Source organism: Perissodus microlepis, chromosome 15, assembly GCF_051167445.1.
Source record: "Perissodus microlepis isolate ML-2025 ecotype Zambia chromosome 15, ASM5116744v1, whole genome shotgun sequence".
NCBI classification, from domain to species: Eukaryota; Metazoa; Chordata; class Actinopteri; order Cichliformes; family Cichlidae; genus Perissodus; species Perissodus microlepis.
The window spans coordinates 20,638,140-20,660,430 of NC_140475.1; the positions used below are offsets into that span (position 1 = coordinate 20,638,140).

At 40.1% G+C, this 22,291-nt stretch overlaps 3 protein-coding genes across 3 annotated transcripts in view; all 3 read right to left on the reverse strand.

Annotated features, from left to right (window-relative positions):
* The window catches only part of LOC146372098 (uncharacterized), an 84,145-nt gene that overhangs the window by 8,177 nt on the left and 53,677 nt on the right, over positions 1–22,291 (reverse strand). The window lies entirely within an intron of this gene.
* On the reverse strand, positions 1,866–12,397 carry LOC146372099 (inositol polyphosphate-4-phosphatase type I A-like; the record flags this gene model as incomplete). Its single annotated transcript, XM_084952748.1, has 7 exons — positions 1,866–2,061; positions 2,620–2,664; positions 4,929–5,027; positions 6,325–10,812; positions 11,793–12,008; positions 12,074–12,204; positions 12,289–12,397. Coding segments are annotated over 4 exons (666 nt in total), but the record flags the coding sequence as incomplete, so codon positions are not given.
* LOC146372100 (inositol polyphosphate-4-phosphatase type I A-like) lies at positions 17,776–21,175 on the reverse strand (the record flags this gene model as incomplete). The annotated part of the gene is made up of 4 exons (XM_084952749.1): positions 17,776–19,599; positions 20,581–20,796; positions 20,862–20,992; positions 21,067–21,175. Coding segments are annotated over 4 exons (666 nt in total), but the record flags the coding sequence as incomplete, so codon positions are not given.

The window sequence follows — 22,291 nt, forward strand, 5'->3', positions numbered from 1 at the left end:
AACAACAGCACAACAGTTTATTTCTTTTAATATTAGAAGTCAGACAGTTATTCATTAATGAATACAAATGGTGACTGAAGTTATTTAGACAGGACATTAAACAATAAACTTCCAATAAATTATGAACAATGTGTGACTGAATGTGTTCAGTGAAAGACTTTGAAAATATCGCAGCATAAAACCAGTGTAAAAGTACTCAGACTACTTTTGGGGGTATTTATTTGATGATGCAACCAGAAAATGTGCAGGTTGTGAGTTTAACATTTTCAACACTGGAGAAGAAGTACATGTACACAGACTAGCTAATGACAAACATTTTTTTTTTAATTAACCTTTATTTAAACAGGTTGTTCATTTTTCTGAGCTTATCTGGTGTCCAGTTTCGGTGGCAGTAGCATAAGCAGAGAAGACCCAGACCTTACTCTCCCGAGCCAGCTCCTCCATCATTTGGAGGACACTGAGGCATTCTCTGCTGAGTGCTGTGATCTCCCCAACATGTCCTGGGTGTGTCCTGTCTGTCCTGGTGGGACATGCCTGGAACATCTCACCCAGGAGGCACCCTTATCAGAAGACTGAACCTCCTCAACTGGCTCGTTTAGATGTAGAGGAGTAGCAGTTAACTCGGAATGAGACAGACAGCACCTACTGCTGGGGTGGGCCTACAGGAGGGAGAGCTCATGTCGTCTCTTCAGGACACATCACTGGACCCCAAGAAGCTCTCCCCTGAGCTCCCTTTGGCTGCTGGGGTCGGCATACGTTCAACTTTAAAAATCACTCTTGGTTCTTGGCTAGCTTTGTGTTAGCATCCTTTTTGTGCTGATGCTTGCAAGAAGCTAAAGTTGCTTTGGCAGAATTTTCTTTCTCATATATGCACACATAAGGAGAGAGATGTTTTATAAGCTTTAGTCATCACCGTGCACTTTTCCTGATTCACACAAAATACAGCAATCTGGCACCTTCCCACAGGGTCTTGCACGAGCATTAAACTTGTTAATTTGTGCTTTGGACTGTCACCAGATTTCTTCTAGAAGTTTCTTGCCAGTCAGCAACTATCTTGGCAACACCACTTCAGTTTGTGTGTTGCATGCTAACATGCTGACATTATCATATGTGTAATAATACTAAAGCTTCATCTTATGCACACACACAAAAAAAATATGGCTCCTTCGTGCAGAGTTTTCTGGTATGTTCATTTATGCTTCCCAATTAAAAAGAAAAAAAAAGAAAAAGCAAACTTCTTGCTTCTCAGCCACTGCGGCCACATCCTCACCGTTTTTTTAGACAGTTATATAAACATACTGTGAGTGAGTCATAAGCTTAAATACAATCGTTGAAGGAACCAAAACTTAATGTTTAAAAATACCAGTCAAATCTGATTAAAGTAAATAAATAAGTATACAATGTAGTTTTAAGACTTATCTCAAAGTTTCATAACATTAATGTTATATGAACTCGTGAGTCCAGAAATCTGAATGTCATGAAAAGTATTTATTATTCGTGTATTATTATTTTTGTTAATAAGTATGAGCTGTACAAGGTTGTTTTTTTCCTGATACTTCATGCAAACCACATTTCTCCAGGCCTGTCCTAATCAGCGTACTCAGTATCACTAGATCCAATGCTGCTCCTCCAGCAGAGCACACAAAAGTAGGAGACCGGAGATGCCATGGCTTAGTTGAGAGACTGTTTGCTTCAAGGCCACTAGAGGGTGCTGCCATAAAACTACAATAAATGAATTGACCTTTTGACCTGCTCACACTCTTTTATGCAAAACCCTGCTGATGTCACACACACACACACACACACACAAAGAGATTCTAGGTCTGACCAACCGTCTCCGCCGTGGGCAAAAAGATGACAGTCAATACAATTCTAAAATTTAATTTATAAACACAATGAATAATAGTTAAAAGTCCAGTGTCCCATTTAGGTACAAAGTAAAAACACACAGTCCAAGGCCAGAGCCAGCTATGCCACAAAGCCAGTTGCACTCCACACGTTGTTCACTTCAACAGGGGTAGCAGTTGTCCTCTGAGACCCACCACCCTGTAAGCAGAAAGCCTGCACAGAACAACAAAATAAGACAATTCACTATATAATTCACAGCCCATCCATCCCAAACATATCAGATCATTAGAGGTTTTGTCACATTACATACCTGCACCGAGAGACAAAATAACACAGCAGTGTTTGTAATGTGGGCTATAAGTAGACTAGCATATCAGTGCAATCAATTACACCTGCCTCCAATTAGTCCAGCCCTTTTACAGTCATTGACTGGGTGAGAAAACACGAGCAAATCAACCCAAGAGATAAGCAGGAAGACTCTCTGAAGGCTCCTGTGGCTGCACAGGCAGTCTTACAATTACGAGGTTGGAGAGTTGTTGTTTCAAAATGTTCACACTGATTTCACATGCTCATTAACTCACAACCAGCTGACCATATATATTTCTGCTGCTGAGCTGCTGTTTGATGGAGATTTTCTGAATTTATTTTGCTACCATAAGAGCAGACTCCATGCTGAAAGCATGTGCACTGTCACTTGCAATGAGTGGCACTAATGACACTAAATTTAATTACGGGTCATGGACAGCCTTCATAAATGCTCATATTACTCACCCACACTGAATTCCAGCACAGGTTCATCTGGGTCCTGACTATTTCCTGCAAAGTAACACAAACGTCATCAGAACATTAAGTCAGAGAAACAACATTTGGAGCTTTTGTACATGATAAATTATACTGCATAGTAAAACAAAGTCAAGCAGCAGTACATTTATTAAAATGACCTTCAGCTGTAATATTTAAACTGATTTAGTGTCAATTTAGATTACGTTTAGATTAAAATGAAACTAGTACCCTTGTAATGTCTTTTTAAATTAGAGGTAAATATTTGTATATTTTTTACATAATATAATTATATTTACTGGATTTTCTCTCTATTGTAGTTTAGTATTATAGTTATTAGTTGTTTTTTATTGACTTGTCTTGTTTTTACAATGATTTGCTTTGACTGCAGCCTTTAAAGAAAAGACTGTATCTGTTCATTAACTATCCATCAGACTGGGTCCATGTTACCAGCCAAATGGGTAATAATTAAAGTAAGTTTTGAATTACGTATATTTGGGTGTTAAGGTGACACTTTTGCAAAAAAAATTATATAATTAGGTTTAAAAAAATAAACATGTATGTATTTAAAAACAATAAGTGTGTTAGAATTACTACAGCAACAGGTTGTAGCTCACTGTACTATTTTTGAGCACAACTTTGGTGCTTTTGCCTCATTTTTAAATCAGTGATCCCAGTAGCACAGTCTAAGCAGAGACCTCAGTGCTTGGCAAACAATCAATAGAATCAATATAATTATTAAAAAGAAACAAAATAAATGCCAACCATATAAAAAAAAACAAACTTAAGGAAAAAACTAAACTTGATTTTGTGTCTTTAGGCTATTGTTAACAGCAAGCATGAGGTTAGTGCATATGTATTATTATTGGAAAGATTGCTGCAAAGAAAAAAAACATTGAACCAGGAGGTTCAATGTTTTTTGAACCTCCAGGAGGGGGCGATATTGCTCTTCTTACCATGAGTTACATGCAGGCTATTGACCCTGTGCAAGAGAGAATGCTAACTTCCTGGTTTGAGACTGGATGTGGGGTTGTACATTTCCGGTAGCTTTACTTTGCGGTCAATCGCTACTGCGAAGATATACTCCAAAATCATGTCCAAAACTCGAAAACGGAAAGATTGCGTTAAGTTACAAAGAGGAGAAGGTGGGAACACTCACCACTGTTGTGTCATAAAAAAAATCTAATGATCAATTTTGACGTTTAAAGAGTTTAGATGATCAGTTGTTTACATCACTCAAAACAAGCAGAACTGCATTACTGCATGCAGAAGACACATCGTCCACATTCAGAAGCACATCTCTGTATGTATCTCTGTACTGGTCTTATGATTTAAACGGGCAAATGTTCATCATTCAAAGTACAGGTGAAGAATAGTCAAACCAGATGTTTCCCCCATTATGTCGAGATCAGCTAGTCAAGTACACACCTACACAGCATGTTAACAAACCGTGAAAAAAGCCACACAAAAATGAATGATTGCTGGTAAGGGTTTCTATACATTAGTATGTACGAAGGGTATGTTTTGACTTACCTTAAAAATTACAGTGGTCCCTCACTAATAACACGGTTCACCTTTCACCTCGCTGTTTCGCAGATTTTTTTAGTGCAAGTTTGCATGCTTTTTTTTACGTCACATTGTGTCCTGCGTCCGGATCGCTGCAGACGATCTCCTCCATGACGTCTCTCCTGTACAGTACAGAATCGCTGCATCGATCGCTAGCAGTGTGACTCTGAAGTGCAGTACTGTATGTCCACGATGTCCACGAAACGTTTTGCACCGTCAAAAACTAAAATTGGCTACTTGATTTCACCTATCGCTGGTTATTTTTAGAACATAACACCAGCGATAAACGAGGGACAGCTGAGAAATATGACATTTGAATCCATTTTCTCTTTTGCTCTGAGGCGCAGGGAAAAAATATTGACAAGTCGATGAACATCATTTACAGATATATTGGGTAAATGCCCAAGACATCTATAGAAATGTAAATCGCCGCTTGATTCATTCATTTGCTTAACTTGTTTTGGACCGTAAACCGGGCGCGAATAGGTCACTGGAAACAAAGCTCCCCACAGGAGTTTCCGCACCGGAAGTAGCATATGCTAACGTGCACATAGTCAATTACTTACCGTGTCACTCACATTTATTTCACAAAACAGCTGAACCCACTTAATTCGATTTAATTGTATTTATAGCTGAATCACAACAACATTCTCCTCGAGGTGGCATAGATTGTAAGGTAGAAAGTCTACAATTAAAAAGAAAAAACCTCAATACAGTGGGAAGGAACAACTCACTTTTAACAGGAAGCACCCTCTGGCAGAACCACGGTCAGGGAGGGGCGGCCCGCTGCGACCCTTTGGGGATGAGGAGAGGGAGATGGGACAAAAGACACACTGTGGACGAGAGCCAGAGATGAACAAGAACTAATTATTGAATGCAGAGAGGTGTATAAACACATGGTGGGAATCCCCCAGCAGGGTAGTCCCAGGGTAACTAAGGGAGGATTCATGGTCACCTGGATCCAGCCCTAGCTATATGCGTTGGCAAAAAGGAAACTTTGAAACTTAATCTTAAAAGTAGAGATAGTGTCTGTCTCCTGCATTCAAACTGGGGGCTGGTTCCACAGAAGGATGATCCCCTTCTACTTCTAAATATCCTAAAAACCACAAGTAAGCCCACAGTCTGAGAGCAAACTATCAAACTACGAGGTCTTTAAAATAAGATGATTATTCAAGACCTCATGTGTGATGGGAAGGATCCGGAATTTGATGCTGGACCCACAAATCATAAAAGAGAAACACTAACTCACACACACCAGAAAGTGCCAAGAATTATATGTAATTTAGTTTTGCGTTCCTTTATAATGCTTTCAACTATACAAATAAGACACTTCATGGGGGCGCCTGAGCCTTGTAGACACAACACATATTGAACAAACCTCATGCGCCCTGTTGTTGACAAAACGATAAAAATGAATGTGTCCTTCTGTCTTATTTAGGTCATTTTTGTAGTTAGAGGAAATCATTTGAATTCATTTTTCCTTAAATTATTTTAACCCTCTATTGATGCTATTGAAATTGGTCTGTTGCCTCAGGGCAACAACGGCAATAAGGGTTCCACAGTGTCACAGTTTTCTGCATATAGTCGATTAATAAATGTATGAGAAAACAACTAATCGATTCAAATTTTTTATTTGAACAGATATCAAATTGATTTTCACAGAAGCGTTCAATGGAACAAATACATAAATGGTAAACTGACTGCTTTTTAAATAGGGTTTTTGTATTTTGCTCGAGCACTAAAAGCGCTTTATACAACATGCCTCATTCACCTATTCACCCAAACATTATTACAAGCACCTTTTCTACAATTAAGCTAAACATGCATAAAATGTTAGCAGTGGAGATTTGGCACCTGAAAGGACCCCCTTTGACCCACTCCTAGTTTAAGTCTATTTACATTTAAATACTGATACCTCAATTTTGCCTTGGTTTGAGCTCCATAAAGCAGGCAAACCAGAATTAATCACAGAAGGCGAAAAAACACTGAAACTACGTTTTAAGCTGCGAGCCAAACAAACCAACGGTAACCGTGTTTTGAAAAGAGCTATGAAGAGAAACAGCCAGACTACTGTAATTTCTCAATAAAATATCGCTTATTATCGCTCTGTTTAATTTTCCAGTAGCTCACCATATTTGGGATCTTCTAACATCCACACTTCATGTTTAAACGGTGGTGCGGAGGCGGTGTACCGTCGCAGGACGGATGTAGCATTCAGCGCGGTGTGCCTTTTTTTCCAGTTGCTAAGCAACAGATTTGCCCCACCCCCTCCGTTCTGACGGGCGGGGCAATCTTCAAAGGACTGGTGACGTTACAAAGAAACCAGACCTTATATATAGACCTGGCTGTTCAGTTGAAACGCATTTATACAGCGGAACATTAGCAGCGCTTCTAAACGTTCAAACACGGAATTTAACACAAAACAACAAGAAACAAAAAAGTGAAATGGCAAGCTCAAACTGTAACACAATGACAAGTGATATAACAGCTCATACTAATCGGGATAATTCTACAGTACACGCTTTGGAATCCCTCTTGAATAACTTGTTTAATGATGTCAAATTTGAGCAGTGGGAAGAGCTTACCTCAGGCTATCCGGATTGCTTCACCGCTAAGCGGCTTGCAGGTTTTGTAGAGGACATAATGGACCTGTGTGAACAGTCAGTAGCAGTACCACCACTGAGGTCTTCCCAGAACTCCACTGTACATGAAAACTGTTCTGTCCACACCACCACTGGCAAAACGTTATTGTCACCTGTGAAATTTTTGGACGATTCTGCTGAGCAGGAGTTTGATACAGCACAGAATATAGATGCTAACAGCCAAGAAACAGCTAACACAGAAGAAAGCTGTCAAAATGCTGCAAAAGCAGAAAACAATCCAATTCCAGATCCCCAGCAGCAGAAATCCTGTGTTGAACATGAAGCCAGTATCCCACCGTTAACAAACATAAGTCAAACGGAGTCATATAAAAAGATACAGAATCACAGATCTTCTGTAGACTGTGAGCCACCTGAAAAAACCTTAGACTTTGAAAGCTGGTTAGAGACATTAATTCAGGCTGTGCTTTCAAAGCTTGGTAAACTTTTACAGTGTCCTCATTCTCACCAGAAACTTTTGTTGGATCTAATCTTGGACAAATTCAAGGGGATGGATTTGCATTTAGACCGAAAAGTGCAGAATTATTTTCACTGCATTGCTAATGCCATTTTCACTGATATTTGTGACAAATTACATAATTTGTCACTAATATCAGTGAAAATGGGGGGGAGTGGGGAGGAGGATTCAATGAATTTAATGGAACCACAAATATTTAATATCATAACTACAGTATTTCAAGAACACCTGTTGGCAGTAACAGTTATCGATAGACTGGAATCATATGAAAAGAAAGAAAGATGCAGACTTTCAGTGGAAATCTTTGTGGAAGGACTGATTTCCCAGGTTGCAAAAAAATCAAGCATAGTCTTCAGTATTGAAAATGCTGAAGCTATTTCCAACCGGCTTACCATGAAAATCTGGACTGAAATCGGGGCCGAATACGACAAAATCCCCCCAGAGAAGTTCAAGAAACTCAGCGAGAGGGTTTTCAAATCCCTCTGTAAAAGATGGAAGCATGCAGCGGTTATTGTGACATTCTGGCAATTAAACTCCCGAGAACCTGATGAAGATATTGTTAAAACTTTCAAAAGAAAGATATTCACAGAACCAAGTTGCATATCTAAGTGCTTCTCATCGGTGCGTGCATTTTTTGGGAGGTGTAAGGGAAGAAACAAAGTTTCCCCTTTATAGTGACATCGTGATATCAACAGCAAAATATTTTCTAAAACTCATTGGACACTTTAAATTAGCTAGTTTTACATTTAGATCAGATCAAGTCATTTTTGAAATCCCCAGGAATGGTCGCGGCAGATGGCCACCCCGCCCTGAGCCTGGTTCTGTCGAAGGTGTCTTCCTCTTAAAAGGGAGTTTTTCCTTCCCACTGTCGCCTCGTGCTTGCTCAGAGGGGTTTGTTCTTTTGGGGTTTTCTTTTTAATACTGTAAGTTGTTACCTTACAGTGTGAAGCGCCTTGAAAACACCATTGTTTCCTTTGGTGCTATACAGACTGAAGTGACTTGCACTGACAACATAACTAAGCTGGAACTTTAATTTAACATCAATAAAATTATAAAAAATATTACATCTTGATTTCTGCTTGTTTTCATTGTCTGTGACTTAATGAATACAAATCTGTAATTTAACAGATTTTTTCTTTATGTTAGTCTGACCGGTGATTCCACGTTGGCCTTAGGTGTTGGCGCGGATACGCTGCAGCCCCTGAGCCATTAATGGCCCAGCACACTATAGTAAAAACAAAACAACAGCCATCTCTCCAACTAGGAAAGGAAAATAATAAACTGCCTCCTTGGAGGCAACCTGACTCAAAACAGTTGCAGTCCAACTCAGACCGACTGCAATCACTCTCAGGCAGATTGATGAAGATCTGCAAATAACTTGTCTAATTTATAAACGCAGACAGATTGCCAACACAATAGAGGACTGTACTTACATGGTTGCAAACTGGTTGTTATCATGCTTATATGAAAACATTGCTTTGGAGCAATGAAACTCAAACACATTCATTTTTAAAATGCCTCAAAATGAAATTTTGAAATATTTGGCTTTATAATTTGAAAGTGCCATTGTGAGTGGGAGTGTGAAATCCTTACTTGATGTGTTCCCTTTGCCTTTACTCAGACTTTTAGTAGTCATATTGTCAGTTTTGGCCGACGGTCATGGGTCACTTCCACTAAAATAGCACAAGACTGGAGTAAAATGTACTTTATTAATGAGAACACATGGTGATACAGCAAAGAATCCAACCCTTCTGAAAAGCAAATGGCTTCCTGTTATACTCTACCTGATTCAGGTGAGCATCTGGAATAGACCAAGTCTGGGGGTCAGCAAACCAAAGGAAAACAAAACCCTCCCCATAAGAAAACCACTACAATATAACACATCATAGACATATTCAGATTTGTAACAAGTCCTATAAATAACTCCATAACATATAAACTTCAGTCTCTTCTATAGACATTAAAACAGCGGTCCCCAACCTTTTTTGCGCCACGGACCGGTTTATACCCGACAATATTTTCACGGACCGGCCTTTAAGGTGTCGCAGATAAATACAACAAAATAAAACTAGTACCGGTACCGAAAAAAAGAAGATTTATTCATAACACACGTGAAAGACCCAGGAAAACAGAGTTAACGATAAAAAACGATAAAAACTCTGAAAACCATACATTTCACACCCGAGCCTCATCTCTCGACCAAACGACGGTACGTGGCCCGGGGACCGCTGCCTTAAAACACCTTAACCACACAGTTAGGTTTCAGCCCTCGCTGACTCAGAACAAAGTAAGACAATCAGAGCTCGATTGGTTTTTACTTGTGCAGGGGAAGCCTGGTCGGATTCTCAGAGTTGCAAGCTCTACACCCAAACTCAGACAACTCCAACTCCGGCCTTCACTCGCAGCCTTTTATTGAATGAAAACAGTTACACAACCACCCATTGTAAACCCCATATGTTGTGTGGTAAAACCTAAGGCAGTGTATGTGTGTGTGTGTGAGAGAGTGAATGTGTGTCTGTATACGTGACTTCCTGGTTACAAACGTTTTAACCGCATCTCTAGTCATAAAAGGGTCATCTCCCCTCAACCTCGTATATGGCTTAACCTCTTTAACAGTCCACCATTTACATGGTGAGCCCATAAGGGGCAGGAAGTGAACATTCCTTACCAAATAAGGAAACCAGAATCTTACATCGATTGTGCCTGCAGTTGAAAACTATAGCTAGTAACATCCCCCAACATCCTACATGTGGGGGAGGAACAGAAAAATATCTGAACATACAGTTCAAGACAAGGTCCAAGCACAATAATGACAACTTTTAACAAAATCACTCCAACACACACTCCCCTAGCCTGGCACATTGGTTTGCTCCAGGAGCTCATAAGCAGGTGATTGAGCTGCTTTTACTCTTTACAAAGTGAGTACTGTTAACACTTCTCTTTTTACATATACAACTAATTTAGGTTACAGACAAATGATTAAATGTGAACAGCTCTAACACGGGTTCTTTTCCTGACACAGGTAGGATGGCCAGTCCCTGTCTCTTCACCTTTCACGAGTCACTTAAATAACAACCCAAAAAACCTAATAAAGAATCACAATCAACCAGTGTGTGTTTTTCTTCATTATGGTTTTTAAATACAAATCAGTCAGTCAATTAATAAAAATACAAGTAAGGGTAATGGAACCCCTGGTCTCCATTACACACATAAACACCATAAAGACACTAAGTCGTAGAGCTCTGAACTCCTTGCTTTTATGATATTTACACTTCTTCTTGGCCTTCTCCTTCACTCTGAGTCACACCAGGATAAACGCATCAGCTCAGACATACAATAATTAAAATATGTGTAGGTGACCGTTTGGCAGAAGACGATGTCGAGGCGGTACTGCAGTGACACGTCCGTGGCTATCGTCGGGGTGGTGTCCTGCATCAGCAGGAAGTCCATAGACTTCTTGGCTTTGTTGCTCATCATGGCGCTGTAGTCCGTGGGCGTGGCCTGCAAAAAGTGTAAATGAACCATCAGAGACCAAACACAAATATGCCTTCCAACCACTAGTTTAGACAACATCTTGCAAAGAGTGTGTATTTCAGAGTGCAGTTGTTTTTAAATTTGACAGAAACAGAAAAAAAAGACGGAACAGAAGGACAACAGGGAAAGCAGAAGCACCGACACACTGAAATCTTTTAGGGTGAAGCTCCAGAACTAGCCACAAATCCTGCTGGAAAGAACCTAAAAATACTTGCAGACATCTAATGGAGCAGTTTGATTCAAAAGCCTGGTGTCAGGCATGTTCTTTAATAAATAAGAAACGAGCTGATATGTTACAGACCCCAGTCTTTACGTAAAGAAAAAGCTGACATTTAGAGCGGTCTCGCAGCAGATTTTAAAACAGTGACACTGATTTGTGGGGTTTTTGGGCACAAATTTGAACCTTTTTGTTTTATCCATGTCCTTGAACACAGCTTGTGACTTGGGCGCTTTCATATGTACCGATTCATTTAGGTTTGTGCACTGAGGCCAGCTTTAGGTATTAAAAACGAGTCAGTCATAACACTTCTTACATTAGTTAAAAAGTTGAGCTTACACTAAACCAACATTACTGCAGCATTGCTGCAACATTGTAAAGAGAAAGATGACACACAGACCAGACATAAAACACTGAACACTTTTTAAAGATGAGTCATTTAAGAGTATTTTGTCATAGAATAAAGTCGGCTGATATGGTGAAGGAAAAATCTGCTCACGAATCCTCCAACTTCTTAAAAGTAAGGAGTGACCTGAGCTGGAAATCAACATGAGAGGGATGACTCAAAAAGAAGAAGCAACAAGAAAAGAAAAACAGAGTTCAGAGTGTAGTTAAGATATTAAGCTGTATCCACAATGTGTGCCAAGAAACTAAGCTTGTCTGTTCTCATGCTAAAGAAAAAAAAAAAATCTGGAATCAGAAAACAGCCAATAACTGCTGATCAACTCACCCACTCCTCTTCGTGCCAGTCCACGTGCAGTGACGACTGGCTGTTGTGACCGCTGTACTTTGCTCTCAGCGTATCCTGGTCATTGCGGAGCACTACTTGTTCAGACTCAGCGGAAGGAGAAGCTTTGGTTGCGATGTACTCGCCCCGTACTGCGTTCAGAGCCTGAATAGCTGAAGCTAGCAGCTTGCAGCCGCACACTGTCACCAGCTGACGGGTCTGAAAGGAAGAGGGTATGAATGAAATATGAAGCGTCCCCATGTAACGTCAAACAGTTTTAGTACCTTGTCAGCCAGACTGGCGAGCGTCCACTCCAGTCCGCTGGCCGATTGGTCTTTGGCAGCTTGAGACAGCCTCTCTGCGTAATAGCTGACCTGAGTCTTCAGCGTGTTGACACTGGCTTTGAATGATGGACCTGACAAATAGAGCAAGAAGCTTAGTCATGACCTTTTTTTATCTTTTTTCTTTTAGGTGTACTCGGGCCTGCACATACACTGACCTGTGTATTCACTGAGGTCACACAGCGTCTCTTGGTACCAGAGTATTATGATCTGGTACTGAGAGACGATCTGCCGCCCCAGGTTCTCCCAGCAGGGGGACAACTCTCTTCAGGATGCACTTCAAATTGCAATAAGAGCAGTGGCAATTATCCACAATCAGAAATTATTTTCAATTTTGAAAACATTTTGAGTTTGTGTGTTGCATGCTAACATTATCATATGTGTAATAATACTAAATCTTCATCTTATGCACACACAAAAAACAAATATGGCTCCTTTGTGCAGGGTTTTCTGGCATGTTCGTTTATGCTTCCCAATTAAAAAAAAAAAGAAAAAAAGAAAAAGAAAAAGCAAACTTCTTGCTTCTCAGCCACATCCTCACCATTTTTTTAGATAGTTATATAAACATACTGTGAGTGAGTCACAATCTTAAATACAATAGTTGAAGGAACAAAAAATTAATGTTTAAAAATACCAGTCAAATCTGATCAAAGTAAATAAATAATAAGTATACAATGTAGTTTTAAGACTTATCTCAAAGTTTCATAACATTAATGTTCTAGAGGTTCTAGGTCTGACCAACCGTGTCCGCCGTGGGCAAAAAGATGACAGTCAATACAATTCTAAAATTTAATTTATAAACACAATGAATAATAGTTAAAAAAAAAAAGTCCAGTGTCCCATTTAGGTACAAAGTAAAAATACACAGTCCAAGGCCAGAGCCAGCTATGCCACAAAGCCAGTTGCACTCCACACGTTGTTCACTTCAACAGGGGTAGCAATTGTCCTCTGAGACCCACCACCCTGTAAGTAGAAAACCAGTGATCACTCCATCCTCTGCAACTCAGCTGCCTTTAGGCTACAGCATATAATAGGCCCTAGCCTGCACAGAGCAACAAAATAAGACAATTCACTATATAATTCACAACCCATCCATCCCAAACATATCAGATCATTAGAGGTTTTGTCACATTACATACCTGCACTGAGAGACAAAATAACACAGCAGTGTTTGTAATGTGGGCTATAAGTAGACTAGCATCTCAGTGCAATCAATTACACCTGCCTCCAATTAGTCCAGCCCTTTTACAGTCATTGACTGGGTGAGAAAACACGAGCAAATCAACCCAAGAGACAAGCAGGAAGACTCTCTGAAGGCTCCTGTGGCTGCACAGGCAGTCTTACAATTACGAGGTTGGAGAGTTGTTGTTTCAAAATGTTCACACTGATTTCACATGCTCATTAACTCACAACCAGCTGACCATATATATTTCTGCTGCTGAGCTGCTTTTTGATGGAGATTTTCTGAATTTATTTTGCTACCATAAGAGCAGGTAAGGTAGAAAGTCTACAATTAAAAAGAAAAAACCTCAATACAGTGGGAAGGAACAACTCACTTTTAACAGGAAGCACCCTCTGGCAGAACCACGGTCAGGGAGGGGCGGCCCGCTGCGACCCTTTGGGGATGAGGAGAGGAAGATGGGACAAAAGACACACTGTGGACGAGAGCCAGAGATGAATAAGAACTAATTATTGAATGCAGAGAGGTGTATAAACACATGGTGGGAATCCCCCAGCAGGGTAGTCCCAGGGTAACTAAGGGAGGATTCATGGTTACCTGATTCAGCCCTAGCTATATGCGTTAGCAAAAAGGAAACTTTGAAACTTAATCTTAAAAGTAGAGATAGTGTCTGTCTCCTGCATTCAAACTGGGGGCTGGTTCCACAGAAGGATGATCCCCTTCTACTTCTAAATATCCTAAAAACCACAAGTAAGCCCACAGTCTGAGAGCAAACTATCAAACTACGAGGTCTTTAAAATAAGATGATTATTCAAGACCTCATGTGTGATGGGAAGGATCCGGAATTTGATGCTGGACCCACAAATCATAAAAGAGAAACACTAACTCACACACACCAGAAAGTGCCAAGAATTATAATTATATGTAATTTAGTTTTGCATTCATTTATAATGCTTTCAACTATACAAATAAGACACTTCATGGGGGCGCCTGAGCCTTGTAGACACAACAAATATTGAACAAACCTCATGCGCCCTGTTGTTGACAAAACGATAAAAATGAATGTGTCCTTCTGTCTTATTTAGGTCATTTTTGTAGTTACAGAAAATCATTTGAATTCATTTTTCCTTAAATTATTTTAACCCTCTATTGATGCTATTGAAATTGGTCTGTTGCCTCAGGGCAACAACGGCAATAAGGGTTCCACAGTGTCACAGTTTTCTGCATATAGTCGATTAATAAATGTATGAGAAAACAACTAATCGATTCAAATTTTTTTATTTGAACAGATATCAAATTGATTTTCACAGAAGCGTTCAATGGAACAAATACATAAATGGTAAACTGACTGCTTTTTAAATAGGGTTTTTGTATTTTGCTCGAGCACTAAAAGCGCTTTATACAACATGCCTCATTCACCTATTCACCCAAACATTATTACAAGCACCTTTTCTACAATTAAGCTAAACATGCATAAAATGTTAGCAGTGGAGATTTGGCACCTGAAAGGACCCCCTTTGACCCACTCCTAGTTTGAGTCTATTTACATTTAAATACTGATACTTCAATTTTGCCTTGGTTTGAGCTCCATAAAGCAGGCAAACCAGAATTAATCACAGAAGGCGAAAAAACACTGAAACTACGTTTTAAGCTGCGAGCCAAACAAACCAACGGTAACCGTGTTTTGAAAAGAGCTATGAAGAGAAACAGCCAGACTACTGTAATTTCTCAAAAAAATATCGCTTATTATCGCTCTGTTTAATTTTCCAGTAGCTCACCATATTTGGGATCTTCTAACATCCACACTTCATGTTTAAACGGTGGTGCGGAGGCGGTGTACCGTCGCAGGACGGATGTAGCATTCAGCGAGGTGTGCCTTTTTTTCAGTTGCTAAGCAACAGATTTGCCCCACCCCTTCCGTTCTGATGGGCGGGGCAATCTTCAAAGGACTGGTGACGTTTCAAAGAAACCAGACCTTATATATAGACCTGGCTGTTCAGTTGAAACGCATTTATACAGCGGAACATTAGCAGCGCTTCTAAACGTTCAAACACGGAATTTAACACAAAACAACTAAAAAGTGAAATGGCAAGCTCAAACTGTAACACAATGACAAATGATAAAACAGTTCAGACCAATCGGGATAATTCTACAGTACATGCTTTGGTATCCCTCTTGAATAACTTGTTCAGTGGTTTTTCGAACAAGCAGTGGGCACACCTTGTCGCAGGCTATCCCGATTGGTTCACCGCTAAGCGGCTTGTAGTTTTTGTAGAGGACGTAATGGACCTGTGTGAACAGTCAGCAGCAGTACCACCACTGAGGTCTTCCCAGAATTCCACTGTACATGAAAACTGTTCTGTCCACACCACCACTGGCAAAACGTTATTGTCACCTGTGAAATTTTTAGACGATTCTGCTGAGCAGGAGTTTGATACAGCACAGAATATAGATGCTAACAGCCAAGAAACAGCTAACACAGAAGAAAGCTGTCAAAATGCTGACCAACACAGTGCTGCAAAAGCTGAAAACAATCCAATTCCAGATCCCCAGCAGCAGAAATCCTGTGTTGAACATGAAGCCAGTATCCCACCGTTAACAAACATAAGTCAAACGGCGTCATATAAAAAGATACAGAATCACAGATCTTCTGTAGACTGTGAGCCACCTGAAAAAACCTTAGACTTTGAAAGATGGTTAGAGACATTAATTCAGGCTGTGCTTTCAAAGCTTGGTAAACTTTTAAAGTGCCCTCATTCTCACCAGAAACTTTTGTTGGATCTAATCTTGCACAAATTCAAGGGGATGGATTTGCATTTAGACCGAAAAGTGCAGAATTATTTTCACTGCATTGCTAATGCCATTTTCACTGATATTTGTGACAAATTACATAATTTGTCACTAATATCAGTGAAAATGGGGGGGAGTGGGGAGGAGGATTCAATGAATTTAATGGAACCACAAATATTTAATATCATAACTACAGTATTCCAAGAACACCTGTTGGCAGTAACAGTTATCGATAGACTGGAATCATATGAAAAGAAAGAAAGATGCAGACTTTCAGTGGAAATCTTTGTGGAAGGACTGATTTCCCAGGTTGCAAAAAAATCAAGCATAGTCTTCAGTATTGAAAATGCTGAAGCTATTTCCAACCGGCTTACCATGAAAATCTGGACTGAAATCAGGGCCGAATACGACAAAATCCCCCCAGAGAAGTTCAAAAAACTCAGCGAGAGGGTTTTCAAATCCCTCTGTAAAAGATGGAAGCATGCAGCGGTTATTGTGAAATTCTGGCAATTAAACTCCAGAGAACCTGATGAAGATATTGTTAAAACTTTCAAAAGAAAGATATTCACAGAACCAAGTTGCATATCTAAGTGCTTCTCATCGGTGCGTGCATTTTTTGGGAGGTGTAAGGGAAGAAAAAAAGTTTCCCCTTTATAGTGACATCGTGATATCAACAGCAAAGTATTTTCTAAAACTCATTGGACACTTTAAATTAGCTAGTTTTACATTTAGATCAGATCAAGTCATTTTTGAAATCCCCAGGAATGGTCGCGGCAGATGGCCACCCCGCCCTGAGCCTGGTTCTGTCGAAGGTGTCTTCCTCTTAAAAGGGAGTTTTTCCTTCCCACTGTCGCCTCGTGCTTGCTCAGAGGGGTTTGTTCTTTTGGGGTTTTCTTTTTAATACTGTAAGTTGTTACCTTACAGTGTGAAGCGCCTTGAAAACACCATTGTTTCCTTTGGTGCTATACAGACTGAAGTGACTTGCACTGACAACATAACTAAGCTGGAACTTTAATTTAACATCAATAAAATTATAAAAAATATTACATCTTGATTTCTGCTTGTTTTCATTGTCTGTGACTTAATGAATACAAATCTGTCATTTAACAGATTTTTTCTTTATGTTAGTCTGACTGGTGATTCCACGTTGGCCTTAGGTGTTGGCGCGGATACGCTGTAGCCCCTGAGCCATTAATGGCCCAGCACACTATAGTAAAAACAAAACAACAGCCATCTCTCCAACTAGGAAAGGAAAATAATAAACTGCCTCCTTGGAGGCAACCTGACTCAAAACAGTTGCAGTCCAACTCAGACCGACTGCAATCACTCTCAGGCAGATTGATGAAGATCTGCAAATAACTGTTGTCTAATTTATAAAACGCAGACAGATTGCCAACACAATAGAGGACTGTACTTACATGGTTGCAAACTGGTTGTTATCATGCTTATATGAAAACATTGCTTTGGAGCAATGAAACTCAAACACATTCATTTTTAAAATGCCTCAAAATGAAATTTTGAAATATTTGGCTTTATGCTTTGAAAGTGCCATTGTGAGTGGGAGTGTGAAATCCTTACTTGATGTGTTCCCTTTGCCTTTACTCAGACTTTTAATAGTCATATTGTCAGTTTTGGCCGACGGTCATGGGTCACTTCCACTAAAATAGCACAAGACTGGAGTAAAATGTACTTTATTAATGAGAACACATGGTGATACAGCAAAGAATCCAACCCTTCTGAAAAGCAAATGGCTTCCTGTTATACTCTACCTGATTCAGGTGAGCATCTGGAATAGACCAAGTCTGGGGGTCAGCAAACCAAAGGAAAACAAAACCCTCCCCATAAGAAAACCACTACAATATAACACATCATAGACATATTCAGATTTGTAACAAGTCCTATAAATAACTCCATAACATATAAACTTCAGTCTCTTCTATAGACATTAAAACAGCGGTCCCCAACCTTTTTTGCGCCACGGACCGGTTTATGCCCGACAATATTTTCACGGACCGGCCTTTAAGGTGTCGCAGATAAATACAACAAAATAAAACTAGTACCGGTACCGAAAAAAAGAAGATTTATTCATAACACACGTGAAAGACCCAGGAAAACAGAGTTAACGATAAAAAAACGATAAAAACTCTGAAAACCATACATTTCACACCCGAGCCTCATCTCTCGACCAAACGACGGTACGTGGCCCGGGGACCGCTGCCTTAAAACACCTTAACCACACAGTTAGGTTTCAGCCCTCGCTGACTCAGAACAAAGTAAGACAATCAGAGCTCGATTGGTTTTTACTTGTGCAGGGGAAGCCTGGTCGGATTCTCAGAGTTGCAAGCTCTACACCCAAACTCAGACAACTCCAACTCCGGCCTTCACTCGCAGCCTTTTATTGAATGAAAACAGTTACACAACCACCCATTGTAAACCCCATATGTTGTGTGGTAAAACCTAAGGCACTGTGTGTGTGTGTGTGTGTGTGTGTGTGAGAGAGAGTGTATGTGTGTCTGTATACGTGACTTCCTGGTTACAAACGTTTTAACCGCATCTCTAGTCATAAAAGGGTCATCTCCCCTCAACCTCGTATATGGCTTAACCTCTTTAACAGTCCACCATTTACATGGTGAGCCCATAAGGGGCAGGAAGTGAACATTCCTTACCAAATAAGGAAACCAGAATCTTACATCGATTGTGCCTGCAGTTGAAAACTATAGCTAGTAACATCCCCCAACATCCTACATGTGGGGGAGGAACAGAAAAATATCTGAACATACAGTTCAAGACAAGGTCCAAGCACAATAATGACAACTTTTAACAAAATCACTCCAACACACAGTCCCCTAGCCTGGCACATTGGTTTGCTCCAGGAGCTCATAAGCAGGTGATTGAGCTGCTTTTACTCTTTACAAAGTGAGTACTGTTAACACTTCTCTTTTTACATATACAACTAATTTAGGTTACAGACAAATGATTAAATGTGAACAGCTCTAACACGGGTTCTTTTCCTGACACAGGTAGGATGGCCAGTCCCTGTCTCTTCACCTTTCACGAGTCACTTAAATAACAACCCAAAAAACCTAATAAAGAATCACAATCAACCAGTGTGTGTTTTTCTTCATTATGGTTTTTAAATACAAATCAGTCAGTCAATTAATAAAAATACAAGTAAGGGTAATGGAACCCCTGGTCTCCATTACACACATAAACACCATAAAGACACTAAGTCGTAGAGCTCTGAACTCCTTGCTTTTATGATATTTACACTTCTTCTTGGCCTTCTCCTTCACTCTGAGTCACACCAGGATAAACGCATCAGCTCAGACATACAATAATTAAAATATGTGTAGGTGACCGTTTGGCAGAAGACGATGTCGAGGCGGTACTGCAGTGACACGTCCGTGGCTATCGTCGGGGTGGTGTCCTGCATCAGCAGGAAGTCCATAGACTTCTTGGCTTTGTTGCTCATCATGGCGCTGTAGTCCGTGGGCGTGGCCTGCAAAAAGTGTAAATGAACCATCAGAGACCAAACACAAATATGCCTTCCAACCACTAGTTTAGACAACATCTTGCAAAGAGTGTGTATTTCAGAGTGCAGTTGTTTTTAAATTTGACAGAAACAGAAAAAAAAGACGGAACAGAAGGACAACAGGGAAAGCAGAAGCACCGACACACTGAAATCTTTTAGGGTGAAGCTCCAGAACTAGCCACAAATCCTGCTGGAAAGAACCTAAAAATACTTGCAGACATCTAATGGAGCAGTTTGATTCAAAAGCCTGGTGTCAGGCATGTTCTTTAATAAATAAGAAACGAGCTGATATGTTACAGACCCCAGTCTTTACGTAAAGAAAAAGCTGACATTTAGAGCGGTCTCGCAGCAGATTTTAAAACAGTGACACTGATTTGTGGGGTTTTTGGGCACAAATTTGAACCTTTTTGTTTTATCCATGTCCTTGAACACAGCTTGTGACTTGGGCGCTTTCATATGTACCGATTCATTTAGGTTTGTGCACTGAGGCCAGCTTTAGGTATTAAAAATAAGTCAGTCATAACACTTCTTACATTAGTTAAAAAGTTGAGCTTACACTAAACCAACATTACTGCAGCATTGCTGCAACATTGTAAAGAGAAAGATGACACACAGACCAGACATAAAACACTGAACACTTTTTAAATATAAGTCATTTAAGAGTATTTTGTCATAGAATAAAGTCGGCTGATATGGTGAAGGAAAAATCTGCTCACGAATCCTCCAACTTTTTAAAAGTAAGGAGTGACCTGAGCTGGAAATCAACATGAGAGGGATGACTCAAAAAGAAGAAGCAACAAGAAAAGAAAAACAGAGTTCAGAGTGTAGTTAAGATATTAAGCTGTATCCACAATGTGTGCCAAGAAACTAAGCTTGTCTGTTCTCATGCTAAAGAAAAAAAAAAAAATCTGGAATCAGAAAACAGCCAATAACTGCTGATCAACTCACCCACTCCTCTTCGTGCCAGTCCACGTGCAGTGACGACTGGCTGTTGTGACCGCTGTACTTTGCTCTCAGCGTATCCTGGTCATTGCGGAGCACTACTTGTTCAGACTCAGCGGAAGGAGAAGCTTTGGTTGCGATGTACTCGCCCCGTACTGCGTTCAGGGCCTGAATAGCTGAAGCTAGCAGCTTGCAGCCGCACACTGTCACCAGCTGACGGGTCTGAAAGGAAGAGGGTATGAATGAAATATGAAGCGTCCCCATGTAACGTCAAACAGTTTTAGTACCTTGTCAGCCAGACTGGCGAGCGTCCACTCCAGTCCGCTGGCCGATTGGTCTTTGGCAGCTTGAGACAGCCTCTTTGCGTAATAGCTGACCTGAGTCTTCAGCGTGTTGACACTGGCTTTGAATGATGGACCTGACAAATAGAGCAAGAAGCTTAGTCGTGACCTTTTTTCTTTTAGGTGTACTCGGGCCTGCACATACACTGACCTGTGTATTCACTGAGGTCACACAGCGTCTCTTGGTACCAGAGTATTATGATCTGGTACTGAGAGACGATCTGCCGCCCCAGGTTCTCCCAGCAGGGGGACAACTCTCTTCAGGATGCACTTCAAATTGCAATAAGAGCAGTGGCAATTATCCACAATCAGAAATTATTTTCAATTTTGAAAACATTTTGAGTTTGTGTGTTGCATGCTAACATGCTAACATTATCATATGTGTAATAATACTAAATCTTCATCTTATGCACACACAAAAAACAAATATGGCTCCTTTGTGCAGGGTTTTCTGGCATGTTCATTTATGCTTCCCAATTAAAAAAAAAAAAGAAAAAGAAAAAAAGAAAAAGAAAAAGCAAACTTCTTGCTTCTCAGCCACATCCTCACCATTTTTTTAGATAGTTATATAAACATACTGTGAGTGAGTCACAATCTTAAATACAATAGTTGAAGGAACAAAAAATTAATGTTTAAAAATACCAGTCAAATCTGATCAAAGTAAATAAATAATAAGTATACAATGTAGTTTTAAGACTTATCTCAAAGTTTCATAACATTAATGTTCTAGAGGTTCTAGGTCTGACCAACCGTGTCCGCCGTGGGCAAAAAGATGACAGTCAATACAATTCTAAAATTTAATTTATAAACACAATGAATAATAGTTAAAAAAAAAAAGTCCAGTGTCCCATTTAGGTACAAAGTAAAAATACACAGTCCAAGGCCAGAGCCAGCTATGCCACAAAGCCAGTTGCACTCCACACGTTGTTCACTTCAACAGGGGTAGCAATTGTCCTCTGAGACCCACCACCCTGTAAGTAGAAAACCAGTGATCACTCCATCCTCTGCAACTCAGCTGCCTTTAGGCTACAGCATATAATAGGCCCTAGCCTGCACAGAGCAACAAAATAAGACAATTCACTATATAATTCACAACCCATCCATCCCAAACATATCAGATCATTAGAGGTTTTGTCACATTACATACCTGCACTGAGAGACAAAATAACACAGCAGTGTTTGTAATGTGGGCTATAAGTAGACTAGCATCTCAGTGCAATCAATTACACCTGCCTCCAATTAGTCCAGCCCTTTTACAGTCATTGACTGGGTGAGAAAACACGAGCAAATCAACCCAAGAGACAAGCAGGAAGACTCTCTGAAGGCTCCTGTGGCTGCACAGGCAGTCTTACAATTACGAGGTTGGAGAGTTGTTG